Consider the following 25,551-nt stretch of genomic DNA (forward strand, 5'->3'; position numbering starts at 1 on the left):
AAGTTGCTGTTAATCTTTCTGATCTCTGCTTTATTGCAAGAACACTCCATTTAGTGGGCTGTACTGATTGACCTTCGATTTCATAACCGTTGACTGGTGTTTAACGCTTTACGGGACATCAGACACGTGTTTATGATATCCGGATATCGTTCGATGGTTGGCAGACTCACGCGTGTCTAATTGACTGCAAGAAGTTCCCTCGTTGGTGCCATACTGTCTGGAATTGATGCCTTCTACAGTGGCTCTGTAGACGCATGTAGACGTATGGTAGATTTTTACTGATCCCATGAAGCCTTCGCACGTATCTCTCACCTGACACACATATAGCAGACAAACAGGCGATGGTGTCCAAAACGCCCAAGCAACGACTTACGCGTTTGTTTGTCTTTAGGGATGTTTATTTGTTTGTTTGTTTATGGAAGCTGAAATACGAATGTTTTGTAAACATTCACCACAAGCGTTTTCCATCGTTAGTTCGTACAGCATCTGTACCGCATTCGTGACAGAACCCCGATTCCTGCTGAGTTTCATCGAACCATGTCCAACTGTCCGGAACTATCTCGTAACAGACATGCGAGATAGATACCAGAGCTGTGTTCGCTTTTGGGCAAGCTTCCAAAATGTCTCACCCAGCCACACATGCATATAAACTCACGAATGGAGCAATTATTTCCGACCAATTTCTACCACCGATCGTTTACGAGGACGTAAAGAATTGGGAAGTTAAAAGATACCTGCCTGTAACAAGGTTTGTCTCGAAACCGAACGATCGAACGAATCGAACAAATTATTGTCCAAATAAATCAAACTATCCCCGAAAGGCAACGGGGCCCACTGAAAGAGCGATAGCATAAAGCATCGTTTGCAGCATCGGGCATCCAACAGGGCATTTCTTTCCCTGTCTGGCTATACTCTCACCAGCGCAGCATCTTTCTTTCGCTGCTAGTTACATATATTCTACCACCAAGCTGTTACGCCTGAAAAGCAATCTGCGTACAAATAACAACAACAAAAAACGCCCAAAGAACAAAACAAAAAAAAGATCAACCTTTGTAAAAGTTTCACGATCAAATTCCAAACACCTCGACTTTTTCCTCGACCTCAATAATGCCCAACCGCTAAGATATGTGTGTTCGGCAGGGATGAACGGTGAAGGGAAGAAAATTGGTGTTAAACTATTCATCTTCGCTCCTTAGCTCCTTTGCGTTAGCTGCTCTCCTCACAGCCACGAGCGGCGGAGCGTTGAAGCGAACGAGCAGAAGACACAAACGTAGGAAGGGCGCAAACTTCAAAGCTTCCAATTCGCCGAGGTTCCTCTGCCGTGCGAGCATTTCAAGACATCCATTCCAAACGTTTTTGCTTGCTTGCCGTGCCCATAACATAAAAGCGATCGAAAGCGTTCGACTGATCGGAGAGGTTATTCCTATTACTCTTTCCGCCCTTGTTATTGTTCCCTTTCGTTCGTTCGTTTTGTCTTTCCGTTTCAATACAACCGTACGACCAACCTTTCCTACCGTTCCTCTGCACTCGAGTGGTCCCGGGAGACCGTCCGTCACGACGAGGGCTCACAGACCGTGCCAGACAAACCGTCGCCACTCCCTGCTGGGCTGTGTTTGATCTTACTACCTCCAGTTACCACGATCAGCCCTGCACCCTGCCAGTCAGCTTCATCTTCAACACAGCAGCCGTTTAACACAATCGTCCCTTCACACAGCTCCATACACCTTCCATTTTCGAGTGGATCTTCTGACTTTCCTCTCGCGTTTCTCAAGACTTGAGGACGAGATCGAGATCGAGGTAAAACAGAACAGAATAAGAACCAACAAGGGAAAGGAAGTCATCTTCACGTGCAAGAAACTTGAAGTGGATCTTCTTATTTTGTTATTTGTTAGATAGACAACAGGGGCAGATAATGGATTCGAGAAGAGATGTCCGGATGGTTCTGAGCTGTTTCTTCGCACTCGTGCAATGAATGTGAGCGGCTGTCGTTGATATTTGGAGAACCAAAGCCACTCAACCATTCCAACACCTGCAACATGCAAACTTGCAATGTTTCACTTGTAGCAGGAAAGAAGTTGCAGCAGAATGGCTCACCGCAGATCGAGTAGCACAATTCCTTGGGAGTTCTATTCAAACTCTGTTCCGTAAATACCAACAACATTATTGGAATGAAAGTTTCTGCGACGGACCGTAGCAGACAAGCCTGCCGTAGCACTTGACCAGTGTTAAAAAAGGTCATCGAGAATAAGCATACCATACACGGATGATAAATGGCACGAGTGCAAGATCCCCAGTACAACAGCAATCGATAACGAGGAAGATCAGCTGTAGGGAGAAAAAAAAACACCTTCCACCAAGTACCACTCCTTTGTCGGATGCGTTACCAACAGACTTGAAGGCACCCAAACAGCACAAAAAGAGTCCCGAAAAGAATTACGTACACACTCGGACCATGTACAGCACAATGGCAAAATGGCTGTTTCGAACAGTGGCCACGGACCACGGATCCACCCCAAAAGATAGCGAACCGGTGAGGACCTCTGCCTTCGTACCACTTCCCATCGTGAATCATTTACCGGTCGTTTATACTGTTTGCTCCGGTTGCTTGACCATGAACAAGATGAAGCGTGACCACTGACCGACACTCGAAGAAGAGAAGGGCCAGAAGGAAGAACCAAAACAATTAAACCACCACGGCAGTGTGGAAGCAGCTCTGGTGCGAAGGATTTACTTGGAACAAATGGATGATGCTTTTGGATGTTGTTGCTGTTGATGACGATAATGATGATGATGATGCTCAGGTATTGTGTATCGAGTGGGTTCCCTCGTCTGTCGTAAAGCCACCGTTCCGAAAGGTAACTACAAAGAGGAAACTCCAAAAAACCCTCCGGAGAAGATCCTCCGCGTACGTCCAGGGTTTCTCTTTGCACATTCTTCTTCAACGCCGTCACTGTAGCTGCCACTTCAGACCAGTGCTGATCGTTCTCCAGACAGATTGACGCGTCGATTTTAGCACCGACGATGGTATGAAAAAACCTGCAAACCAACAACTGAAGAAGAGGCGGCATTGGGCCACGGCTAAACGTTGGAACTGGACTAAGGGTATGAGCATTCAACACGTACAAAACCTAACGACGCTTGGGCAAAATGGACCAGCACTACAAATTACAACAAGTTGCAGCGCAAAACTCACTGTCCCGAGCATGACAAGCCCTTGGTCGGTAGACGAAATGGAAGGTAGTTTTCTTCTTAGGCTCACACTTTCCTGTGATCTTTTTGGCGGTTTAATGATGGACCCCTTTACAAGAGATCCCTTTTTTCGGTAAAATACTCGATACAATCGATCGATCAATTGGGATTTCCCTTCAGTTTCTTCCTTTGTGCTCCATCAGTGTACGAAAATGATGAAGGTAAAATTATGAAAATATCTTCCAGCTAATGGCCACAAATGACTTCATTTTTCCTTTGCTGTGTTGTTTAAAAGGAGTTAAAGTAATAGCCATTTATCTTCAAGGGAGAGCATTGAATTGATAGAACCAAAAGAAGATCACAATTGAGGTAGTTGTGATACAACACAGAGTTTCACCATTTCTACTGTATTCAACGATTCTAAGTAAAAGACATACCGTATATACGGTAACATGGTATTTTAAACATTTAACAACATTAATTGCAAATAGCCGAGTATCCCCAGACACTTCCGAGTGATCGATTTCTGGAATTCTAAAGTATGAACCTGCCGTTCATTGCCCGACTAGACGGAAAAGACATTAAACGCTCCCCGGAATTCACTTACCGTGGGTTCCAATTTCGGTGGAATGGCCGCTACCGTTTCCAGACATCCAACCAGCAGTAGCCCCAACGTCACGCAACAAACCGGTGCCAACCACATCGTGGTCAATTGCTGGTTCGCCGAAACTACCTTCCACTGACTGAACTGAGTTGTACTGAGTAGTTCTGCGAAGTCTGTTGTTGATGGCTTAAAATCGCATTACACTTTCCGGCGCCGCCGGTCCAGGTGCAGTAAGATACCGGGCGTAAGCAAGTAAATAAAACACTCGACCACTTGAGGAACGGACGCGTGCTCGCGAATAGACACTCTTCCCTACGGTGGGAGTCGTATTACCCGTGGGTATTTGGTTTGTTTACAACGGCAGAACGGATTCCACGGATTCGAACAAGTCGTTTGCGGTTTCGTTGGCGCCACTCGAGTCAGCTGAATGGAATGATCACACGCAGGAATCGATCGGTTCGACACCGAAGAAAGTTGTCGTTGAAACACTACTAACTCTTTTCGGTCACAAATCACTTACAAGCGCACTTTTACACCGGTACTGAGGAACACATTAAACACTCCTGAATGCCTGAAGGTTAACGTTTGGAATTCACAATAAGCTATCATCAATTTTTACATCACTATAAACAATAACACTTCTACACAGTACGATGCATCAAGGAACGAACTTCTCCAACGGTCTAGTGGAGGTGATCAGCAAATGCGTTGAAAGTTATTGCTTTCTGATACAAATTTGACCTGATTTGATAATGATGCTCTATCGTCAAACTGGGTGAGAAATGGCGGATGATTCTTATACTGCAATGTACGGTTGAGATGGACTTAGTTTTGTGAAGTTAATGCTCAACATTACACCATCTACTCCTCCTATACCGATCTCTGAAACGAAGAAAAAATGTTTTACATATTAGCCAAGACAAGACACAGCATAAAGAAAGTTCAAAAAACATCGCACACGCCATTAAACATAAGGATATATCGGACATGCTATCAGATCTCTGTCTTCAGATGTCTTAACTGCTTACAAACATCTTAATGGGCCTGTTTTAATCGAGCTGAGTTAATAACAAAAAAACTGATTCAACAATTCGAAACGAAACATACACTTTACAGCGCCGGTTGTCCTCTTACCACCGTGGCTAATTGTGGTTAACCTCAGCCAGCTGGGCCTCGCGTCGGTCAGATTTGCATCAAACCGCCTTGTGCAACCGCATCAAAAGCGATCGCCATTTGTTTGTCGACTTATGGAGACGGGTATGAAATCAAACTGCACATTCCACGGTAGCGTCTGTGGGGCGTGTGCCCTCTGGCATTGCATCAGCATCGGCAAAGAGCCCGGGTGCAAGCCGCAATACACAGCATTTGGCCGGCTGGGATCCGGTATCTGATAATTCCGTTCATCCCAGCACACGATGGTGAGCACACGCGTGTACGACGTCGAACGAACCGTTTCAATTGCTTCAATTATCACCACCAATGTGCCGCACTGGAGTGCGGCCACTTTAGCCATTCCAAAGCAATAGTGTGTAGCAAAGACAAATGAATAAATAAATAAAAATTAAAGCAAACTTTAACACCGATGACTAGATTCGTTTCTGTTGGTTGGACGCTACCGTTCGTGGGCAGGTCTCTTTTAAACGATCTTTACAGCCGTCCGAAAACTGAAACCTGCCAACAGTAAACCAATTAGGTGCAACAATTTATCTTCCCCATCGCAAGAACGATGATGTCATCGATCACGATACGCATCGGTCACGTCAAGTTGACCCCTGGAACATGTGTTCAAAATAAACTGCAACCGTCCACAGTAATAAACGTCACCCGTCGATTGTGAAATGGAATTGCATGGAATTGGCAGTTGGACAATCTCGTACACTTAGAATACAGCGCTTCATAGCGTCGCCGAGAGATCACGCAAACACGGTCAAGTCCGTTTCTTTTTTACCACTTCAAAGCGTCACGTCATCATAACTAAAGTGTTTTCGGTTTAAAGATGTTGCTCTCGAAACGATCGAGCTCATTATGCAAAAACAAAAAAAATATCTTACGCCAGCGAGCGAGTTATTGTAGCCCGCATCATTCGAACCAGTTTGGGAGTCGTTTTTTGCCGGCACAAAGTTCATGTAAAGTTCACGACATTTTGCTAATGACATCCCTGTCACTTTCAAGCATGTCAGAGCTAGTTGTGGTCCAACACCTTCTGGGCAGATGGATGGTACTCCCATTACAGGTTAATTTTTTTTGTTGAGAAACACTTTAATGGACAAAAACCCTACTGGCCACTTTCACTTTATTGGAGAAATTTAGCATTGAAGCTCTTTTAGTCCATGTTGTATATTTAAACCAATCTTGAATGTTTGTTGTACTCCAACTGATAGGTTCCTCTACCCACTGAGGTCACGTTAAAGGAAGAAGCTATTATAAGGAAGCAACGAATTAAGACACTTACTGTACAGTACTGTCGACAGCTTCATCTTAAGCCTACACTTTTCAGATCTAAAGCAATGTCTAGAGTAGGAGATGAAGTCATTCTGATCTGGCTTGATATGATCTTCCGTTATCTTGGGATTTTCTGAAGAAATCCCGCAAATACATAACCAGTCTTCCAAGACTGTGTGTCAAGATGTTTTGAATATGTATTTACTCTTCAGCACCATCACGATGGTTGTGGGTTGTGGTTTATGAAATGACAAATCTTAACACTCCTTAAAAGCGCTTTTTTAAAGCGATCATCGTTCTATAAAGTAGGCGATAGGATCTTATCTTGGCCACTAAAGCCGCCCAAAAACGTAAACTATAATATCGTGTAGTTTATAGCTAAAAAGCATTCCTCCAGGTAAGCAGATAGCTGTGCATTATAATTCCATCTCGCTGATGATGATCGCCTATCAAACAACCATGCTGGACGATCCTAAAATCGCACCGTCGGATCAAGGTCCCACGCGATAATGGGACCTAATTTATGATGACTTAATTTTCAGCTTGTTAACGACCAATTAGCGCTGAAAATGTGTTCTTTTTTTTCAGCGACTGCGAAACCCCAATCGTTCGTACGATCAACGATCTTTGCTGTTCAAAATTAAATTAAAGGAATACAAATCCCACTGAAAATAATGCCGGAGCGCAGGAGATACGGGCTGCGGCCTCCAAACGTACATTCCTCGGTAATGGAAGCGGGGAAGACAGCCTACTGAAACCAAAGTTTCTTTGAAGCGCAGTTCTTTAGCAGCGGTAGTTTTCCGGAACGTTTGAGGTCAGTTTTTTCGAGGCGTGAATTTTGCCGGCATAAAACCAGGTGAGGTGCGAAAAGGAAGACGAAAGCTCAGGAGGCAAAGGTGTAGGATTTCCGCAGGCGGTTTAGGACTAACAAAGGAAGGGCCCGGAATCTACATTCCCGGATTCAGAGGGTGGTGTTTCTGCACTGGGAGCCACAAGGTACACACAAAAAAAACTTACCAATGTGCAAAAGATTTAAGAGGAGTAAAAAAAAACACCTCAAAACACAGAACGGAATGGAGAGAAGAAAAAAAAATGCGGACACCCTACATCTTGTGTGTGTGCCACACTTTCTGCTTTCCCTCTACCCCCTTTTTGACCACGTCGAAAGTTCCTATGCGATCGGTGGAAGCTGAGCACAAGTATAGAAAAAGCTCAGCAAAAAAAAAAAGGTTTTTAATTTTTGCGACCACAGCCATTCCGCAGACTTGGGCGGCATTTGGGGAAAGTGTGTGCGCGCGCGGTGAAACATTCCGAAATCTTGTTCTGGCGAACTTTTCCTCGCCAGTTCGCTTCGCACGCTTGACGCTTGATGGTGATAAATAATCCGTAGGGAGAGCATGAAAGCAACACCGAAAGAAGGAGATGAAAAAAAAACAAGAACACACGACAGAGTTCCTTCCCGGTTAAGGAGAAGCATGCATCAAAAAACCGCAACGCCAAATTGTGGCAAAAATGTTAATGCCCGCACACGTTCCGTTCACGTTTCGCACTCACTTTTCAGTTGTTTTTTTTTTTTGCTGTTTTGTTTCTCCTCCGCCTATCCGAGGATAACGAGCGAGAGAGAGTCCTTCCAAATTAAGTTTCACATTTTATCGCCTTTTAGTGGGATAAAAATAATCCAATTATAAAAAATCCCTGAAGCTAAAGTACTTTTTTTATTTGACGCATTCGTCAGGCAAGAGTTAGTTATCAACTCACATCACACGAGAATGGAAGATGATCAATCGATCAATCTCGTGGAAAAAGGAAGGATATAATTTATGCTTCATATTCATTACCTTTCAAGCATTCTAGACGCCCTTTTCACACATTCTGCATTTAATAGATAGGTTTTGCAAAAACCGTGCGACTTACCAGCACTTAATAAGTTAATAAAACGGTTAATTTGAATCCTTCCTTAATTTGGTTCGTGATGGAATCACTTGTTTAACGATGCCGCTACCAATCTCATCTGATATGGGTATAAAGCGTCCGAACAGTAAGTCCACTAAAAAAGCACACTTTTCACGCACTACACACCGCAAATGCACTTTTTACTATCAGGCCGTTAATTGGACCCTGTTTGGTGTCCGAGACGATTAAGGTTATGCAACGATGCACCGGTGCAGTGTACCTTAAATGCAGTTCTTTACCAAAAACGTAACTTCATCATAATGATTACTAACCGATTTTTAGCAAACGACCATGGGACGATCACGATCACTTATATGCACACCAGTAGCAAAGTGAGATCGAAAAACCCGGCAGGAGCTTCGAAAATCACGTTCGTACGGTTCGGCGGTTGAGATTGGTTTTGTCTCGGCTATGCTGCGTCTGGCTATGCTCAAGCATCCAATATGCGTGAAATGCGTTCTCTGAGAGCATGCAGGGTTGGTTGGCGCGATGTTCTGGATGCGTAAAGAGCACAAACATTAAAGAAAGACATTTTTATTTTAAATTATGTCATTCGAAACTAGTCTTGATGTGTGTTGAAGTGAATAAATAAATATGAAAACGATTCATTTCAATGGCCATTTTAGAGGAAAGCAACGCAATTAGAGTTGAATCAAACAAATGTTTTTAATGTAATTAAACCATATTTTTGGTTTCTATTTATCTAGGTAAACGTTATACTAGTTCTTCTAGTTGTCGTGCTTGTAAATTAGTTTAATATTCAAGGCAAAAAGCAATTAAGATTATAAATTACAAACTGTTGCTGTTTTCTGCTAAAACCCCTGTCAAAATCGTGAGAGTGGGAAACGGCGAGAGAAATTTATGAGCTAAAGGTAGACGTACACGGTCATCGCTTCCATAACATATCCTTTGTAGATTCTCTTTTGAAGAGAATCATACAAATTTACTGTGGAATTTACTTATTATTTGGATTTGTTCTTGCACAATCTTTACTCCGAGAACTGTAGAAACTTTCCTGCAATTTAACACCACTTTTGTTGTGCTGGCACAACATTATCATTTACGAGATAGATTGAGTAATTTACTCTAGAAATATCACTAACTTTAAGAGTCGAAGTTGATGTAACGTAGAAAACTTTAGTTTAGTAAACTTTCGATAAAAAAGTGTTCAACATTCCATTTCCATTCAAACTAGCTGCGAATAACGAACAATAATATTTAAAGAATATTTTGACAACGATATTTTTTTCAAGCAACCACGTGGAACCAAAACAAAGATCCTAAATGTCAAACTACATCACAACAAAAACGCTGAGGTGATGGTCACGTGTCATCCCGCACGTGTCATGCGCTCTCACCGTCCAAAATGTGCGTGGATAATAATTTCGCACAACCAAATGCAGCGCGAAGACCGCACAATTGCACGCAGACACCACGGCCTAAGCGGCCGAACAAAAACATACACGTCGTACGTATGGCAGAGCAGTACGTAATTTTTTGCCGTGTTTTCAACGGTGAACGGTCGTCCACTCGGGCACAGTGATTGTCCGCAACTAGTCCGTTTCGGCTTGCCATCGAGCGCAATGGTACAGTATCAGTGAGGAAGTCGTCGAGCACTTGCGGTAACTTTCGTCCCGGTCCCGTCCCAATTCCGTAGTGTCGCATCCGAAGTAGCGTAAAACCCTAAGGGCAATCGTGTAATGGTGGTGCGTATTTTTACTTCCGCGTTGTACCATCTGCCACCCACCAGATCGTCCAGTGCGTGGCTGCTACTGCTGCTGGTAGTGGCCACCGTCGACCTCGGAACTGGCCCGTGGCTCGGTCAGGTGGACGGCGGTGCGGTCGGTTTGCGGGAGAAGCTGAGCGTCTACGAACAGCGGCTGTACAAACGGCAGATCGAAGAAAGTGAAAACAGTGGCTTGTACGATGCGACCGATTCGGTAATTTCGCTGACCGCGGCCAATCTGAAACAGCGAGTATTTAACCAGCCCCATGCGTCGCTGGTCGAGTTTTACAACTCGTACTGTGGTTTCTGCCGTCGGTTCGCACCGATCTGGAAGCAGCTGGCCACGGATATCCTTGGCTGGCAGACGCTGGTACGCGTGACTGCGCTGGATTGCTCGCGAGATGATAATAATGCCGTCTGCCGGGAGTTCGAAGTAATGGCCTATCCGACGATCCGGTTCTTTTCACCACACTATACGGATGGCGAACAAAAGATAGGTGAGCGTAGAGTTGTAGAGGAAGAAACAGCAAAAACAAAATCGGCTAGTACTATCAGATTGTTGTGTTGACCTCTTGGTGGCCGCGAATTTCTAGCTCTTCTTACTATTTCCAAGAAACGACGGTCCAATCAGCTTGCTGATTATCAATTTTGAAGGGTGGTACGCGATTAGCTATACAGCTTTAATTCTAAGTGGAAGATTTAAAACCCATTCAATGTTAATGCTTGCTCTTGTGCAGCTGGTACAGCTTCGGTGTTTTGCTAAACATCAGGTCGTGAACAGTGTTTTCCTTTATATCGATATTTTTTCCACCACGACCAACTGCCATGTTGTTGATTCAGCCCGAAATGTGTACACATCGACAGTTTTCTCATAAGGGAGGTTTTTTTTGGTAACAATTTACCTTCATTCAATATGCTCCAAGCATATGTACGGTCAAATGGTGGTGATGGCACCTTGGCATACTGATCGACTTTCGTTCGAATAAACGTCCTATTTGGATTTCAATATTTCGAAACATCGCGCTATTTGGACAGCGAAAAATTAATTTAAAAAAGCGCACATTAAAACGCTATCAGATGGAGTTGCGTTTTCTCCTCTTTATGTTGCGTTCTTTTGCTGAACTGACGATGATGTCGTAATGCACCCACACCTGTTCACCGAACGACACCGAAGTCTTGTGGGCTGTTAGTGGGTTCGTTATCAAAAACCATTACACACTTTTTCTTCCCTTTTCGATTTGGCAAGAGAAAACAAACGTGCCATCGCCCGGGAGCAAGTATACATTTCATGCTTAGTTCCGTTTGGCGTTGCAAATCACAACCCGGCTGTTTTTTTTTCTTTGTTTTTTTTTGCTTCCCTACACTGCTTTTCAGTTAAGGTGCAAACTGCAACAAAACTGCAATTCGTATTTCTGCGCATCGTATATTGTTTATTGTACGCAGCACTAAATCGCCATCGTGTGCATTGTTGTACGCCGGGGACAGCTACAGCTTTATGCCAGCCATGATAGACTCAATTGCGGGTTCTGGATTTTTCCAAAACAGTCCAGCATAGTTGGTTACTTGTCTGTCGCTTTCTGTACTAGCCGGAAGCCCACACCTCTCTGTCGTATGGTCGCTTTGTTGATCTTGAATTAAGCCATTTTGAATCCCATGCTTGAAACGATTCAATTATCCGCAATTTCGCAAATCATGATAAATTGAATTCTTTGCGGCTGATACGTATAGGAGAATACCTATACGAAACCGTAGCGTATAAGCAACACTTAACAACTCTTTGCTTTTCCATACCACCAATAGGAAAACCAGTGAAAGAGCACGATGAACAACGCATTATCGATCGGTTGGTCAAATACATGGAGCGCGTCGAGGACAAACCGACCAACTGGCCAAATCTTACTGCCCTCAACCGCACGGACGATAAAGCGACCCTGTTCGAAGTCACCATACCTGCTACAAGACCAAAGTACGTGTATATGATAAACGAAAAGGACAAGAACGCGACAACCGGTTTGCAGGTGATCCTAGACTTTCACGATACACCGGGCGTGGTCGTTTACCGGGTGCACGATCCAACCCTAGCCAGCAACGGTCTCTCGGTCGTGGATGGTTCTTCGCTGAGCGTTATCAACCTACCGATTGATGAGTTTTCCCGGGAGAAAGTACGCGAAGCGATACGAACGCATCTGCGCCAGCATAACATCGTCGTGACGGATGTGTCGACAAAGTCAACCAAGAAAACCGGCGAAGGTGGTGCGCTAGGTACGACCGAACAAAACATATCGGCCATAATGGAACAAAAGCAGGAAGCGGCGATACGCGCTAAGGTGAAGGAACTCGGGGCAGCCGTTGTATATCAGGCGGATTTGGAGGAAGCGATACGGTTTGCGCTGTTCCATGAGATTGGTCGATTCAAAACAATCGAGGGTGATCGGTTGTTGGCGTTGCGAAATTTCTTGAACGTGCTGGTACGCTACTTCCCGTTCAACGACAATGGACGACGGTTCCTTACGGAACTGCGCCAGTACGTACTAAACACCGGTGAGGAACGACTCGATGGTGAAGCGTTTCTCGCACGTGTGAAAGCGCTCGAAACGGAACGAAAGCCGGTGTTCTCCTCCAATCACTGGATAGGATGCTCCGGTTCCAAAGAAGGATTGCGTCGCTATCCGTGCGGTTTGTGGACACTGTTTCACTATCTAACGGTGCAGGCTGCCGAAAGTGATCTGTCCAACAACCCGCTGGAGGTGTTGGAAGCGATGCATGGATACATTAAGCACTACTTCGGATGCTCTGAGTGCTCGCAGCATTTCCAGCAGATGGCCGATCGAAATCGTATCTGGCAGGTAGCGACAAAGGATGACGCCGTACTCTGGCTTTGGTCTAGTCACAACGAAGTGAATAAGCGTCTGGCGGGCGATGCGACTCAAGATCCGGAACACCCGAAAGTGCAATTCCCAACCGCAACCGATTGTACGCAGTGTAGACGGAAGATTCTAACCAACCACCACAACCACAAGCAGTACACGATGGAAGATGGTAATGAGTGGAACCTGACCGAGGTGCTGCTGTACCTGAAGCACATGTACGCGTACGATCGGCGCCACCTTTTCGGGCTGCATGATAGCAGCCTCGCGCCACAGGGTTCCGAAGGTCGATCAGAATGGAGTGGCGGAGTTGCGTCCGGTGCGCAAACGAGCTACCACTCGTACGGAAATGTGCTCAGTGACATCGACATTCGCTTCAGTGCTCTGCTGTACGTAACGTGCATCGTGATGATTGTAATTGCGATCAAGATGGTCGTGAAACGAGGCTATCGTAAGAAGATGTACCCACACGATATACTGGGTAAGGTGTAAAAGTTAACTAGGAAGGAAAAACAAAAGACATCAACCCCTTTCTGCACAACATTCCGAGAGAACTCTTTCACGGTGCTCTGAACAGAAAGTGGAAGATTATACTATTCCACGCATCCTCTCGCTTGAGGACTAGTACTGACGATTTCACGTATTCGATTTTATCCTTTGCCAAATGCCTGAAAAAGAAAGGTGTGTATAATGGAAACAGCTGAAGCGCCTAAAAGCCATCTAGTTCAAACGGAGCTAACAAACCCTTTACGCTCTTCTTTTTATTCTGACGTGCTCATCCCACCCCTTAGGGATGAAATTAAAGTTATACAGATAAATAAATCCTCATGAAACGCAAAATGCGTTATTTGATTTCATCCTGAAAAAATGAAACATATTATTTCAAGTTAGACGTAATGTAATGACCTCTACCTCTGGAGACACACTCTCGTCGTGCTTATCATGGTGTTAAAAAGGTTCTTACTCGTTTCGGATAACTGAGAAGTTGTTGACACACATCCGAGGATTCACTTAACAATATGGTTGATTTTTTATTTTAAATCCCTCGCCTCGTATCTTTCTCGTTTTGCTTTGTGTCGTATGCCGCCTGCTTTACTCGTTCTTATTCCTTCGATGCCATCATTTGTATCAGATTCCCGGAGAATTTTTCGATTCGTCTCAGTTCCGACAGGACCTCTGTTTTGTACTGTACGCACTTTGCATTATCGGTCAGCTTCAACAAAACAGCTCCTCGTTGATGCGTGTACTTCATCGTAAACCGACACTGGCACGGATTCGCCATGTACATATTTTCGGCCGCGATCTCGAAATCATCCCACGACTTTACAAACACCATTTTCTGTGCAACTGTTTTTATGCCTAGCGCTTCGGAACGAGAGCACGAGTATTCGCGATAACAGGATAAAGGATTCGGCAGGACACGTTTTATCACACGGTAGTTCTGTTTTCTTGGCTAATTGTTCGTAAATTTCGTATTTCCACTCTATGTTGTGTCGTGTACTGTCAAATTTTGACGCTACACAAAAAGTCATCAATCGTGGCGGTTTTCTATTCAGCAACACTGTCAGCACGGCAATTTGCTGACAAGCTGCAATACAACATTACATTTACAGATAAATACCAGCTAATTTAATGGAAACCATTAATGTGCCTCGTCAATGAGCCATTTTTACGTAAAGAAATACATTCTTGAATCCCATATTTTCATATATTTCCGTTTTAATATTCTTTAAAAATGTTCTCTCTTCACCTTGGTCGTGTTTGCGTAAACAAACATTTTCATGATCATCTGCAAGCAACGGGATTGGGATGGAAAAAAAGGTGCTAACTACTCATGTGGCGTGTCCTACTTCTTCACGATCAATCGCTCGCAACGAGGTGATGGCAGCTAAATAGTACGCCGCTGGAATCGGTGGATTTACGTGAAAACTGTGCTGTACCAAGTGCACTTACAACAACCAACCGGAAGCAGAAAAGCCACGCACAGTGCAATGTTCCCGTGGTTCGATATTCGGTCGATCAATCTGATCAACTTTCTGTTCGTCAACCTGATCGTAACCGTCGTGGTTCTCGGTGGATTGTTGGCAACTATCGAGACACATCTACCCACTGCTATTCGGCAGACGTTTCGCTATGGTAAACACGCGCTTAAAGGCACGCCGGATCGTTTGGTCTCTTTGCTGGAGGTACCCAAGGCATGGTTTAAACACTTCTACATCTTTGCTGCTATCTGGGCACTCGCTGGGTTTGGCGTTATGATGCAAACTTACATCTCTGGCAAACCAGCTCCCGAGTACGTGATAACATTCCTCGATACCATGGCTACAAATAGGCGCATGGTGCGCACAACACCGACCGAAACAATGATTGCCATGACGCTGATCACGTTACAATGCTTACGACGGTTCTACGAAACCTGGTTCGTGCAGGTGTTTTCCAGCAAGTTGAAAATCAACCTTTCCGCTTACCTCGTTGGATACATACACTACTTCGGTACGATCGTGGCGATCCTTTCGCAGGCAGAAGGATTCACGCGCATTGGCCCGGTGGCGCTTCCTACCAATGGGTATCGGTTTGAGCCCTCGTTATCGCTTGCCCTAGCTATCGGAGTATTTTACTACGCCTGGTTCCATCAGTATCGATCGAACGTAATCCTTGCCAACTTGCGCAAAGATCAAACCGGTAAGGTGGTCAACCAGAAGCACAGCTTACCGACCGGGGACTACTTCGATGTTGTATCCTCACCGCACATGTTCTTCGAGATCGTGATGTACGTTGTGCTGTTCGGGATTTTGCATCGGAACAGTTCGATGGTTTACGTGCTACTATGGGTGCTTTCGAATCAGCTGATGAACTCCTGGCTAACGCACCAGTGGTACGTTGAAAATTTTTCCAACTATCCTAAGCAAAGGAAAGCTCTCGTACCTTACGTTCTGTGAGAGAGAAAAGGGACAAGATCATTTTTCGGATTCCAGGTGCTGGGCATTTCAGGACTACACGGGTACGATCTAAAACGATTTAATGGTGCTAAATGTTACTTACAACGTATTTATTATATTCAAACATTTTTCAAGTTGAATAAAATGTTAATCTTCTATCATTTGATTCTTTGTTTGGTCTTTGGTAAAAATTACTCTCTCTTCTTGGCTTAACGACCTTACAGGTCATGCTGGTCATTTCTGCCGGATAGTCTTCGTTCTGGGGACGGTCCGGATGGGATTTGATAGCCGGTCTTGTTATGTGGAACTGGCGTCGTTTAACAAATACACTTTACTTTACTGCAAACATTACTTTAGCTTTAATTAAATTCCTACACAAAACGAGCTAAACGTGCGTTGAAAATGTGGAAAATATGTTCAAATAGCGATACAATCTTAACTGAACTATGAAGGAAAATATTATTTTGACCACTTATCGCCCCGACAAAACCACTGTGAACTGCTTTTGTGAAAGACCGCTACGCGGCGCCACTTTCATACGGCGAAAGAATTTCGGTCTGCATCAATTGATTAGATGTGTTGTGCTTCTCGACGCGCTCGAAAAAACGATCCAAATTAGTGCGGTTTCCAAACGAATCTCTAGTAAAATCATATTCCGAAAGAAAACTACAACTTCTCAGTAGTATTTTAACATAGTGGGCGTGTTGGTAGCTTGTTTAAATCGAACCCAAAATTTGTTAGTGGTGCTTATTGTGATAAGGCAGTCAAACAGCAGCGCAGGCAATGGTTTGGGGGTTTGTTACTTGCGGCCCGAACGAGGCCTTGGTGGTATCAGGTACGGACAAGATCAACGTTTCATCCTCTATTTCACCCCAGCCCGCCCCATACTCGCGAATCACATGTGGCGTCAGAAAGACGGCCATCCCCATTCCATCCCATTAATTGATTGTACAGAGGAGCGGAAGGTGCGGATGCTTGATGTGTTTTTGGTGCATGCGTCTCAGCGGAGAAACGAACCAAAGCAAAGGGTGACATCATTCTAATGTAAACCGGTCCCCGTTCTATGGGGTGGTAAATACGCGCCCTTAGCTCTGTCGTTGTACTTAAATTAATTTCGGATAACAGTATGGTTTGATGGAAAAGCATCATTTAAACTTATTTACAAGGAGTTGCTGTAAAACAATAACACTGCAACAACACACATCTGTTTGAAAAAAATAGAACCTCTGAAGTAACAGCAACGAAGAGGATATCTCTATCATGGTTAACATTTTTATGGCCTCCCAACAGACTACAAAAAGTTTGCTATGAGAGACATTTTTAATATCAGCATTTGTCCGCAGGCTACTGCAAGCACAGATTAGAAAAGGGAAACACGCTTGCATACAGTGCTGGAAAATCGATACGAAAAAAGACACAGTAGGCCTTCATTCATTTTCCAGCTTCATTTCTTTTTTCATTAGCCCACATAGGTTAAAGCATGAAATAAACATCATAGCAAAACACACTTCACATAAAACAGACAGATACACACAAACACAGAGATAAAATATAAAAATACATTTCTCCCAACATATTGGCCGCGCGCACGCTTTCGTGGAGTAAAAGGCTTACCCCCGGGTGTGGAGTGGGAAATGTTGGAAAACCACGGCTTTGTGTGTGTGTGTGGATGTGTTTTGTGCTGTCTATTATCTATTGGTGTCCTAAAAGTGTCACGAGGATGTATCGATTTTTGCCTCATCCTTTCCCATTCTCTAATATGACGTCGTCCAATTCTCACTCTCCCCCTATTTTTGGTGGCCGGTGGTTGGGCCACCTTTGCCGGGAATAAATACTACGACCAATTCTATCGTTGGATGCTCGCTTGAACAAGCCGGTGCGTCTACGTTGGTGAACCTAGGCCAACGGTTTGTTTGGGAAGTAGCATGTTTACCAGTGGTTAGCGTGAAACATTACCCATTAAAGATAAATGGGACCAAAATTGGCGCAGTAATCAAATACGTTAGATGGTAGTTTAGAGACTAGACATTAAAAGAAAATATCAATTATAAACCAGCATTAATTCCAAAACTTAGCATAGCGAAGACGTTACAAAAATGAGTTTATTTTTAGAATAACGATGTTATTCCGTTTCTTGTGGAGCATGTAAAAAGTGTTATGTACTAGTCAAGTCTACCGATCAGTGTCCAGTTCCTCTTCCTTTCTCCAATGGAAACATAAATTCCCTTCTCGAAACAAGTGTTCCTGCTGTCGGTTATGATTACTAGGTTAATTGATATTTCCTGGTCCTTCTTACCATCCGTAGGATGCTGCCACATGAAGCCACTGTTGGTTCCCGGTGGACGGGCTTTTGTTTGGCCATCGATTCAACGCGTGCAGAGGTAATGAAACATCCCGCTCAAGGGAAAAACAATCGCATTATCGATACGAAAACACTCGCTTATGCTTATGCACGTTTAGCTTATGTTTCGCAGTGCTGATAAGAATAGTGGGAAGATATCTTATCTTTAGCTTTGTTACCTTGTATTAATAACTGTGATTTGCTTTGTAGAATCTCACTCAACACCATGACACTGCAGGTGGAAAGCCCGACCGTGTACACTAGTCAGGGTGTACCGATCTCCGTAACCGGGATCGCGCAAGTGAAGATCCAGGGCCAGAACGAGGATATGCTGCTGACTGCGTGCGAGCAGTTTCTTGGCAAACCGGAAGCTGAAATTCAGCACATTGCCCTTGTGACACTCGAGGGACATCAGCGTGCCATTATGGGTTCGATGACGGTTGAGGAGATCTACAAGGATCGCAAGAAATTCTCGAAACAAGTGTTCGAGGTCGCTTCGTCCGATCTGGTAAACATGGGTATTACCGTAGTGTCCTACACGCTCAAGGATATTCGCGACGAGGAGGTAAGTGAAACAAGGGCGTACATTTAGCTCTCTACCAATACCGATCGGCTTACGCGCCCCGTTGGTCAACCGCAAACCGAAGGGTTCGTCTCTCTAACATTCTACCGATGTCGTTTGTTCAAATGCGAGGGTTTAGCTATACTTTCAGCCCTTAAACGAAACTGTCCCACCATCAGTTCATATACGCATAGTTGCGAAGCGTTCTAATTTTTCATCTTTATACGCAATAACGTTATCATACGAGAACAGAGAACTATGCCCCAGTTTCAGTCTTTCCTGTTATTTCTTTCACCTACTCTATCCACGTTCAAATACTTATTCTCTCTCACCTTTACTCACATTCTTCTACTTTTCTATCTACTTTGCTATCTTCATATCAGCTCTGTAACTAGGTTCTAATAATCACCCTTAGTAGTTTGTAGAAGCGTACAAATTTTAAAGCGCTATTAATATTCAATTCGATTAGGTTCTACTAATAGGCCTGAATGTTCCACGCGGTGCGCCTATTATCTGTAATCCGTATTAATTGATTATATGTTTTTTTGTTTCATTTCTTGTTTACCATTCAAGTTTAATACGTCTGATAGGGTAAGAATTTCATTACTTTCGATCGTGATTTAAAATTTATTATATGCTGTAATGTTGTCAGATGGGATACTAACTAAAACACTAAAACACTTTAAAATTATCTCCGTATACTAATTGTATTAATATGCTCAAAAATGTAGCAGGTATATCAAGTTACACATTCGGATGTTGGATGAATATATTTGGAAAACAAATATAAAATGTAGAGATGTATTGTGCGCATCGCGTGATGAACTAACAGACTATTGAATTTTCCTGCTATTTCGAGCTTCTTGCTCTTCCTTATGTTAACAGCCCCCCCAAAATAGAATGCATTTGTTAAGCTAACAGGTTAAGTTAATAAGTTTATGCTTTATGCTTACACATATCTTCAATTTCAATGTGTTAAGTTCTTTACCATAACTTACATCCAGTAATATTGTCATCTTGCGCATTTATTCTATGGGTAACACCATTTCCTTTATCCTCGTCCTAGAATAGAAAAGAAACGATCAATACCGATACCAGACCAGACGTGCACATCGTCCTTATAGTACGAATCCTTCTAGTTCTAATTCTAGCTCTTGCTCTGCGCTAGTGCCAGCCAGCCAGCCTTGTTGGTCTCTTGTCGTATCCTCCTTTTCATTGGTTTTCTCTTTTTCTTTTCTTCTTTTGTCTTTTTTCGTGTACCTCTTTAACCCGCTAACGAATAAAATAACAATGTGTTTTGATAATGTAAGGGTGCTAAGGTATGTGTTAACTCAACTCTGGACTGCATTTTTTTTTCCAGGGCAAGAACCATATTTTCTTTCCACCTGTAATGATTTACAATCAGCATTCAGACATTCACCATGTTTTGTTTTTTTTCCTTTATTAACGGTCATACACTAGCTGCTAGTTAGCTATACAACACAAAAGCGTACACTCTCGAACACACCACTCCATCACGGTACCGAGGAAATCTCAAAACCGCCTCTGGTATCGATGTGTGAAAAATGCACACTATAGTTTTATAAACACACCCGTTTAACTGTTTTAGCCCTCATATGTACCATATTACGTTTGTGCACACACACACGTTGTATGTTCAAGAACCGTTGCGCATTGGATACCTTCAACGCTGAACAAGAATTTCAGCATCCAATGCTCGGTCCTCTCCAGTGCCAGTAGTAGTTAGACAATTGTTCTGATAATGATTTCTTTTCTGTTTACTTTCCCGCGCTCCTTTTTTATTGCTGTACATATAAGTCAATTTAGCAGCTGGGTGAAAATTCTGCCACAATACTACCAATCAAACTCTAGATAAACAAGTTCTAGGGAACCTTCCAATGCTAAATGCTTAAGAATACGAAATATTTCAATGCTATACAGAGTCGAACACAGTCAAACCTGGGTTAGCCGCAGTGTGCAATAAAATTTTCTATTTTCGGCATGTGCCTGCCACTTTCTATAAACGCAGATTCGAGTAGAAATCATATGTGCAGATACTTTATGCTTTGCTTTGTGCTTTTTCTGAAGTGGTTTCTTTCGTAACGAAATGTACTGAATTTATTTTTAAGTTATAAGTGTATGACTGCCCTCGAGAGCGCTTTTAGTCGAACTATGTCTTGGGTTTATGGTGTCTAAAAGTATACAATCACTATCAATGCTTTAGCTTAACTCCTGTTAAAACGCTTAATACAATAAATTAATTCTAGAACATTACATACTGGTAGACGTGTACATGCAAGACAAAATCAATCTGCGAGTTATACATTTATAATTTACTAATATATACGCATGGCGCTGGTTTCCGCAAACGATTACGGCCGTTGATTCGATTGTTTCGTCTAAATGCTTTCGTGTTTGGTATTCCATTTCCCCAAAAGCTTGCTAATCACGTACTACTTACTACTCGAATCGCTTTTGCGCATACTTCTTAGTCGTTTCGATTAGAAACACGGATCTCCCTACCATGGTTTTGTGTCCCTCGCTGTGTTTTTAATCGTACGTGCGCCCCCGCCCCCTGACAGTGTGATTTAATGTGTGTATGTATGTGTGCGTGTGTGCGTGTGTACATTTGGTTTTATATATCACTGTTTGTTTTGTGATTTTTATTTCTGTTTAGAGGAATATTATAGTGCGCAATATATTTCTTTTAGCCTTTTTCCTCACATTGCCATTATGCAAATTAACAGAACTGAGACTAAACCATTTATGTTCGTGGGACCGTGTCCCGTGTTTTTCCATTCTTTTCTGGCCTCGTTTCCAACTTCACCACAAACACACAGGGATACCTGAAAAGCCTCGGTATGGCCCGTACGGCGGAAGTGAAGCGTGACGCGCGTATCGGCGAAGCGGAGGCGCGTTGCGATGCGACAATCAAGGAAGCGATCGCCGAGGAGCAACGGATGGCAGCCCGCTTCCTGAACGATACCGAGATCGCGAAGGCTCAGCGCGATTTCGAACTGAAGAAGGCCGTGTACGACGTTGAGGTGCAGACTAAGAAGGCCGAAGCGGAGATGGCATATGAGCTGCAGGCAGCTAAGACGAAGCAGCGCATCAAGGAAGAACAGATGCAGATTAAGGTGGTCGAGCGTACGCAGGAGATTGCCGTACAGGAGCAGGAAATGCAACGTCGAGAGCGCGAACTGGAAGCCACCATCCGTCGGCCAGCCGAAGCAGAAAAGTACAAGCTGGAAAAGTTGGCTGAAGCCAACAAGACGCGCGTCATACTCGAAGCAGAAGCTGAAGCAGAAGCGGTCAGTAGTGAACTTCGTGGTCGCATTTCTATCAACTATTCCTAACGACTTTGACGTTGTAATTGCAGATAAAGGTACGCGGAGAAGCTGAAGCGTTTGCTATTGCGGCTAAATCGAAGGCCGAAGCGGAACAGATGGCAAAGAAGGCAGAAGCCTGGAGAGAGTATCGTGAAGCAGCCATGGTGGACATGCTGCTCGAAACACTGCCTAAGGTACTTATCAGCTTCTGTAGTGTAATGTAATGTTTTTTATTTCAACACTAAACCGATTTGCTTCTTTTCAGGTTGCTGCTGAAGTCGCGGCACCACTGTCACAGGCGAAGAAAATTACAATGGTGTCTAGCGGTAACGGTGAGGTCGGTGCTGTGAAGCTGACCGGTGAAGTGTTACAAATCGTGAACAAGATCCCGGATCTGGTCAAGTCGATCACCGGGGTTGATATTTCGCGGGTAAATCAAAACCATAAGTACATCTAAAACATACAAGAACGGCACACAAAAGCTCACACCTTTAATCTATACATCTCTACATTCACATCGATCACATATAAAACAATTCACTTATCATCACGATCATTATCAACATCGCACTAGCATACTAGCTGTCGGTACGACAAACTCATGGAACAATTGGAACCACCACTCCCTTTCCCTTACACCTACTAAACTCCAAACCGCGCTTGCATTGGCTGATTAGTTAGCATTGAACAAAAATGACACACGCAGCAAAGAAAAGGCGTTACAAGTCGTAGATACACGAAATAGCAGCTAGAATAGTATGAAGAATAGTAGTCTAATGTTGTGTACGGTGCTAGCAGCAGCATAACAAATTCGCTAATCTGATTGACTGCTTGTAGGACGAATGCGGTTCTAAATCAGTTCTAATCGGTAAAAATGATCTAAATCCTAGTTTTGCCAGTAGTTTTCCTGTTTTCTTTTACGATTTTGGTTCATACTTCCATTGTTCTTATTTATCATTGTTGTTGTTGCAGGCCGTATTTGATCTCCCATCTACGGAAGTGGTGATGGAATTACACCCAGAAGTGATAGTTTAAGCTTTTGTTAGTTTGGAATTGTAGGTTACGTTTTAATTTATACTAAAACAGTTTGTTTTCTTTTTGTTTGTTTACTTTCTTTCCATTTGTATCGTATATATTTGATTAAAGAGTTGCGAACTACAAAACCAAACATTTAGCAAACATTCTTCAACCACACTTTAACTACAACTACATAATAACTACGAATTCAACCAACACACCGATATGATAACAGTACAAAACGAAACGAAACGAAAAACACAACATAACAACAACAAAAAAACATTTTAAATATGACTTGTGGTCCTCTAAACTCTATCGTATCACCTGTACGGGGAAATGTTTGAAACGCGTGAGTCCCTCCAAAAAGTAGATCTTTTGTAGTGTTTCGTTAATGGCATTAGCTCGTCAATTATTTCCTATGTAAATTAGTTGCAGTTTATCATCTTAGAGATTAATTATATCTTTGTGTTGATATAGTTTAACTCTCTGTTCGTTAAATGTGAATTTTTATTGCAAATCGTTAAAGCAACTACCGATTTGTTGCTTTTGCAGGAATTAGTTTTTTCTGCTCATAAGTTGTGAGCAGCTCATAATATCACATCCTTTTCACATGTCCCACATTAACACACTGACACGCTCTCTTGCTCACTCTCTCTCTCTTTATCCAACACATACTCCTTTTCATCATACATTGATCGTAATGCGTTCGTGCTATGTACAATGTTATGTTAAAACGCTTTTTAAACAAATGTTTTATGTTATCACAACTGTTTATGTTTATGTTTAAACTCCCCTAATGCCGACCCCTCTTATTTTTCTAGTCCGTACACGCTGGTTAAGTGAGACGAAAAATTACGATTAAACACGAACAAGAATGCGCTAGCATCACTGTTTCACTTTCACGCTGTTTTGCATAACGTGGAGAAGGGCACGTGCGTGAAAGCCAAGGAAGAACATCCGGCGAAGCGAACGTCTGCGACGAACCCCTAGAACCATTAGCAGCCATTAAAGAGAAGGGAGTTCGGGAACGATGTTAATGTTTGTATTCTCTGTATTTAATCGTTTTCCCATATTTAACACAAAAATCGATGTTCTACTGTGGTACACGACGATGTACGGTTTACTCAAATCCAGATGTATGGCATTACATTTAGTTTTCTTTTCTGTTTCCCACTTTAATTAACATATATTTTCAAACGATCGAACATTTGTAAAGTATGATTCGAAACAGTACTTCCTGTTTTGGTTCGCTCGAAAGTGTTAGCGCGAAAAGCTGTATGTTATATGTTATACCGTTTTACAAGTTTAAGTTGTTTGTATTATTATAATTTTCCGAGGTAAAGGGTAAAGTAAGCATTGTTAGATTTTTCCACAGGGCAAACGCAATTCGCGACTCATTCGATGATATATTCACACAATCCTCCAACAAATGCCAACCAGAGTGTAGATTTAATGTTTAGACTCCGCGCAAAGAATCATGTGCAGGTTTACCAGTACACAACAGTACACAGTGCAAGTTGTGGAGTACATTGTTTTACCACTTCTCAGTATCACTTTTTCTAGTCACTGCCACAATCTAACTATTCTGCACAACACAGTCATAACGTTTCGAATAGAAGCGGCTTATTTTTACAACATGCCATTAATTTTCGATCTATAAAACACTTGTTGGACGGATGATCGGGGACCGTTTGGTACGCTTCAATGTCCTTGTCAGGAGAAGCCTTAACCTTACACATTAGCTTGATGATTATAATTGAAGAGTTTTATTTTTTAGGGCTAAATTTGAAAACACCACCAGCGAACGAAATTTAAATGTTTACAACACGAAATAAAAACTTTCTGCCGCTATATTAACGTTCGCGTTTGCATTAAAGAGCGCAAAACCTTAAACAGAAACAAAAAAAAAGCTGAACCATTGTCCATCCATTGACTTGGCCTAGATGTGAAAATCGGAAGAAAAAAACTATATTCTAGCAAAAGATAGGCTTATTTGCAAGTGTGCAAAAAATGAATTTTGTACGTAAAACTACACACTCTTTCTCTATCAAGCAATGTTTCTTTTTGTTTTGAAACAATTCATATATATATAAAGAGATCGCTAAACAACGTATAGTTTATCTCCGATGTTCAGAAAGTACCTTAAGCATTTTCTTCCCAAAAGAAAACGTTAAATTCATTCAACTTTGTACGACTAACAACATTACCAGATGATTATATGAGCGTCTTCAGTGTGTGTACGTGGGTCGAGACATGTGCATAACGTAGCAATTATAGCAAAAATTAAGAAATTACCAAAAAAGTAAAACCAGAACAAATCCGATACATGAAAATGATACAAAAAAAAACTTGGTCCGCAAAGATGTCGCGGTCGCTCCAAGATGCGAAAACACATAAGAAACATAACATATATATATAAATATATTTTGTAATGTAATTTGCTTTTTGCGTGTCACGAACGTTTCGCGTGCAAAACAACTGCAAGCAAACGTATAGCGGGAGAACTAAAATCGTAATACTGTGGAAATAAACAAATGATGAAAACTTAAGCTTCCGATTTAATCACATGAAACAATCAC

At 42.7% G+C, this 25,551-nt stretch overlaps 4 protein-coding genes across 5 annotated transcripts; 3 read left to right on the top strand and 1 right to left on the bottom strand.

Moving 5' to 3' along the window:
- The first annotated feature begins 9,546 nt into the window (after positions 1 to 9,546).
- On the top strand, positions 9,547 to 13,621 carry LOC125767805 (sulfhydryl oxidase 1). Its single transcript, XM_049434715.1, has 2 exons — positions 9,547 to 10,411; positions 11,715 to 13,621. The coding sequence occupies exons 1-2, from the start codon at positions 9,889 to 9,891 to the stop codon at positions 13,271 to 13,273; spliced, it is 2,082 nt and encodes a 693-aa protein (XP_049290672.1). The 5' UTR covers positions 9,547 to 9,888; the 3' UTR covers positions 13,274 to 13,621.
- Positions 13,622 to 13,787: 166 nt separating this feature from the next.
- On the bottom strand, positions 13,788 to 14,352 carry LOC125767833 (signal recognition particle 9 kDa protein). The gene has a single exon (XM_049434750.1). It carries the CDS (start codon positions 14,115 to 14,117, stop codon positions 13,884 to 13,886), a length of 234 nt encoding a protein of 77 aa, XP_049290707.1. The 5' UTR covers positions 14,118 to 14,352; the 3' UTR covers positions 13,788 to 13,883.
- Positions 14,353 to 14,522: 170 nt separating this feature from the next.
- LOC125767823 (polyprenol reductase) lies at positions 14,523 to 15,910 on the top strand. Its single transcript, XM_049434738.1, has one exon. It carries the CDS (start codon positions 14,773 to 14,775, stop codon positions 15,718 to 15,720), a length of 948 nt encoding a protein of 315 aa, XP_049290695.1. The 5' UTR covers positions 14,523 to 14,772; the 3' UTR covers positions 15,721 to 15,910.
- Positions 15,911 to 16,250: 340 nt separating this feature from the next.
- LOC125767814 (flotillin-1) lies at positions 16,251 to 25,521 on the top strand. 2 transcript variants are annotated; one of them, XM_049434724.1, is made up of 8 exons: positions 16,251 to 16,555; positions 18,026 to 18,101; positions 18,272 to 18,626; positions 19,197 to 19,214; positions 21,464 to 21,934; positions 22,003 to 22,146; positions 22,218 to 22,382; positions 23,794 to 25,521. In XM_049434724.1, the coding sequence occupies exons 1-8, from the start codon at positions 16,504 to 16,506 to the stop codon at positions 23,809 to 23,811; spliced, it is 1,299 nt and encodes a 432-aa protein (XP_049290681.1). In that variant the 5' UTR covers positions 16,251 to 16,503; the 3' UTR covers positions 23,812 to 25,521. The 2 variants fall into 2 exon arrangements, with proteins under 2 accessions (XP_049290681.1, XP_049290682.1); XM_049434725.1 differs by lacking the exon at positions 19,197 to 19,214.
- Positions 25,522 to 25,551: the final 30 nt, after the last annotated feature.

Source organism: Anopheles funestus, chromosome 3RL (genome assembly GCF_943734845.2).
Source record: "Anopheles funestus chromosome 3RL, idAnoFuneDA-416_04, whole genome shotgun sequence".
In the NCBI taxonomy this organism is placed as follows: Eukaryota; Metazoa; Arthropoda; class Insecta; order Diptera; family Culicidae; genus Anopheles; species Anopheles funestus.

Excerpts from the sequence above, each read along its gene's own strand:
- LOC125767805 (XM_049434715.1), top strand. The coding sequence starts at position 9,889 with ATGGTGGTGCGTATTTTTACTTCCGCGTTGTACCATCTGCCACCCACC. Across the intron at positions 10,412-11,714 it reads GGATGGCGAACAAAAGATAG|GAAAACCAGTGAAAGAGCAC; the intron begins GTGAGCGTAGAG and ends TACCACCAATAG.
- LOC125767833 (XM_049434750.1), bottom strand. The coding sequence starts at position 14,117 with ATGGTGTTTGTAAAGTCGTGGGATGATTTCGAGATCGCGGCCGAAAAT.
- LOC125767814 (XM_049434724.1), top strand. The coding sequence starts at position 16,504 with ATGGTTTGGGGGTTTGTTACTTGCGGCCCGAACGAGGCCTTGGTGGTA. Across the intron at positions 16,556-18,025 it reads CGAGGCCTTGGTGGTATCAG|GATGCTGCCACATGAAGCCA; the intron begins GTACGGACAAGA and ends TACCATCCGTAG. Across the intron at positions 22,147-22,217 it reads TGCTCGAAACACTGCCTAAG|GTTGCTGCTGAAGTCGCGGC; the intron begins GTACTTATCAGC and ends GCTTCTTTTCAG.
- LOC125767823 (XM_049434738.1), top strand. The coding sequence starts at position 14,773 with ATGTTCCCGTGGTTCGATATTCGGTCGATCAATCTGATCAACTTTCTG.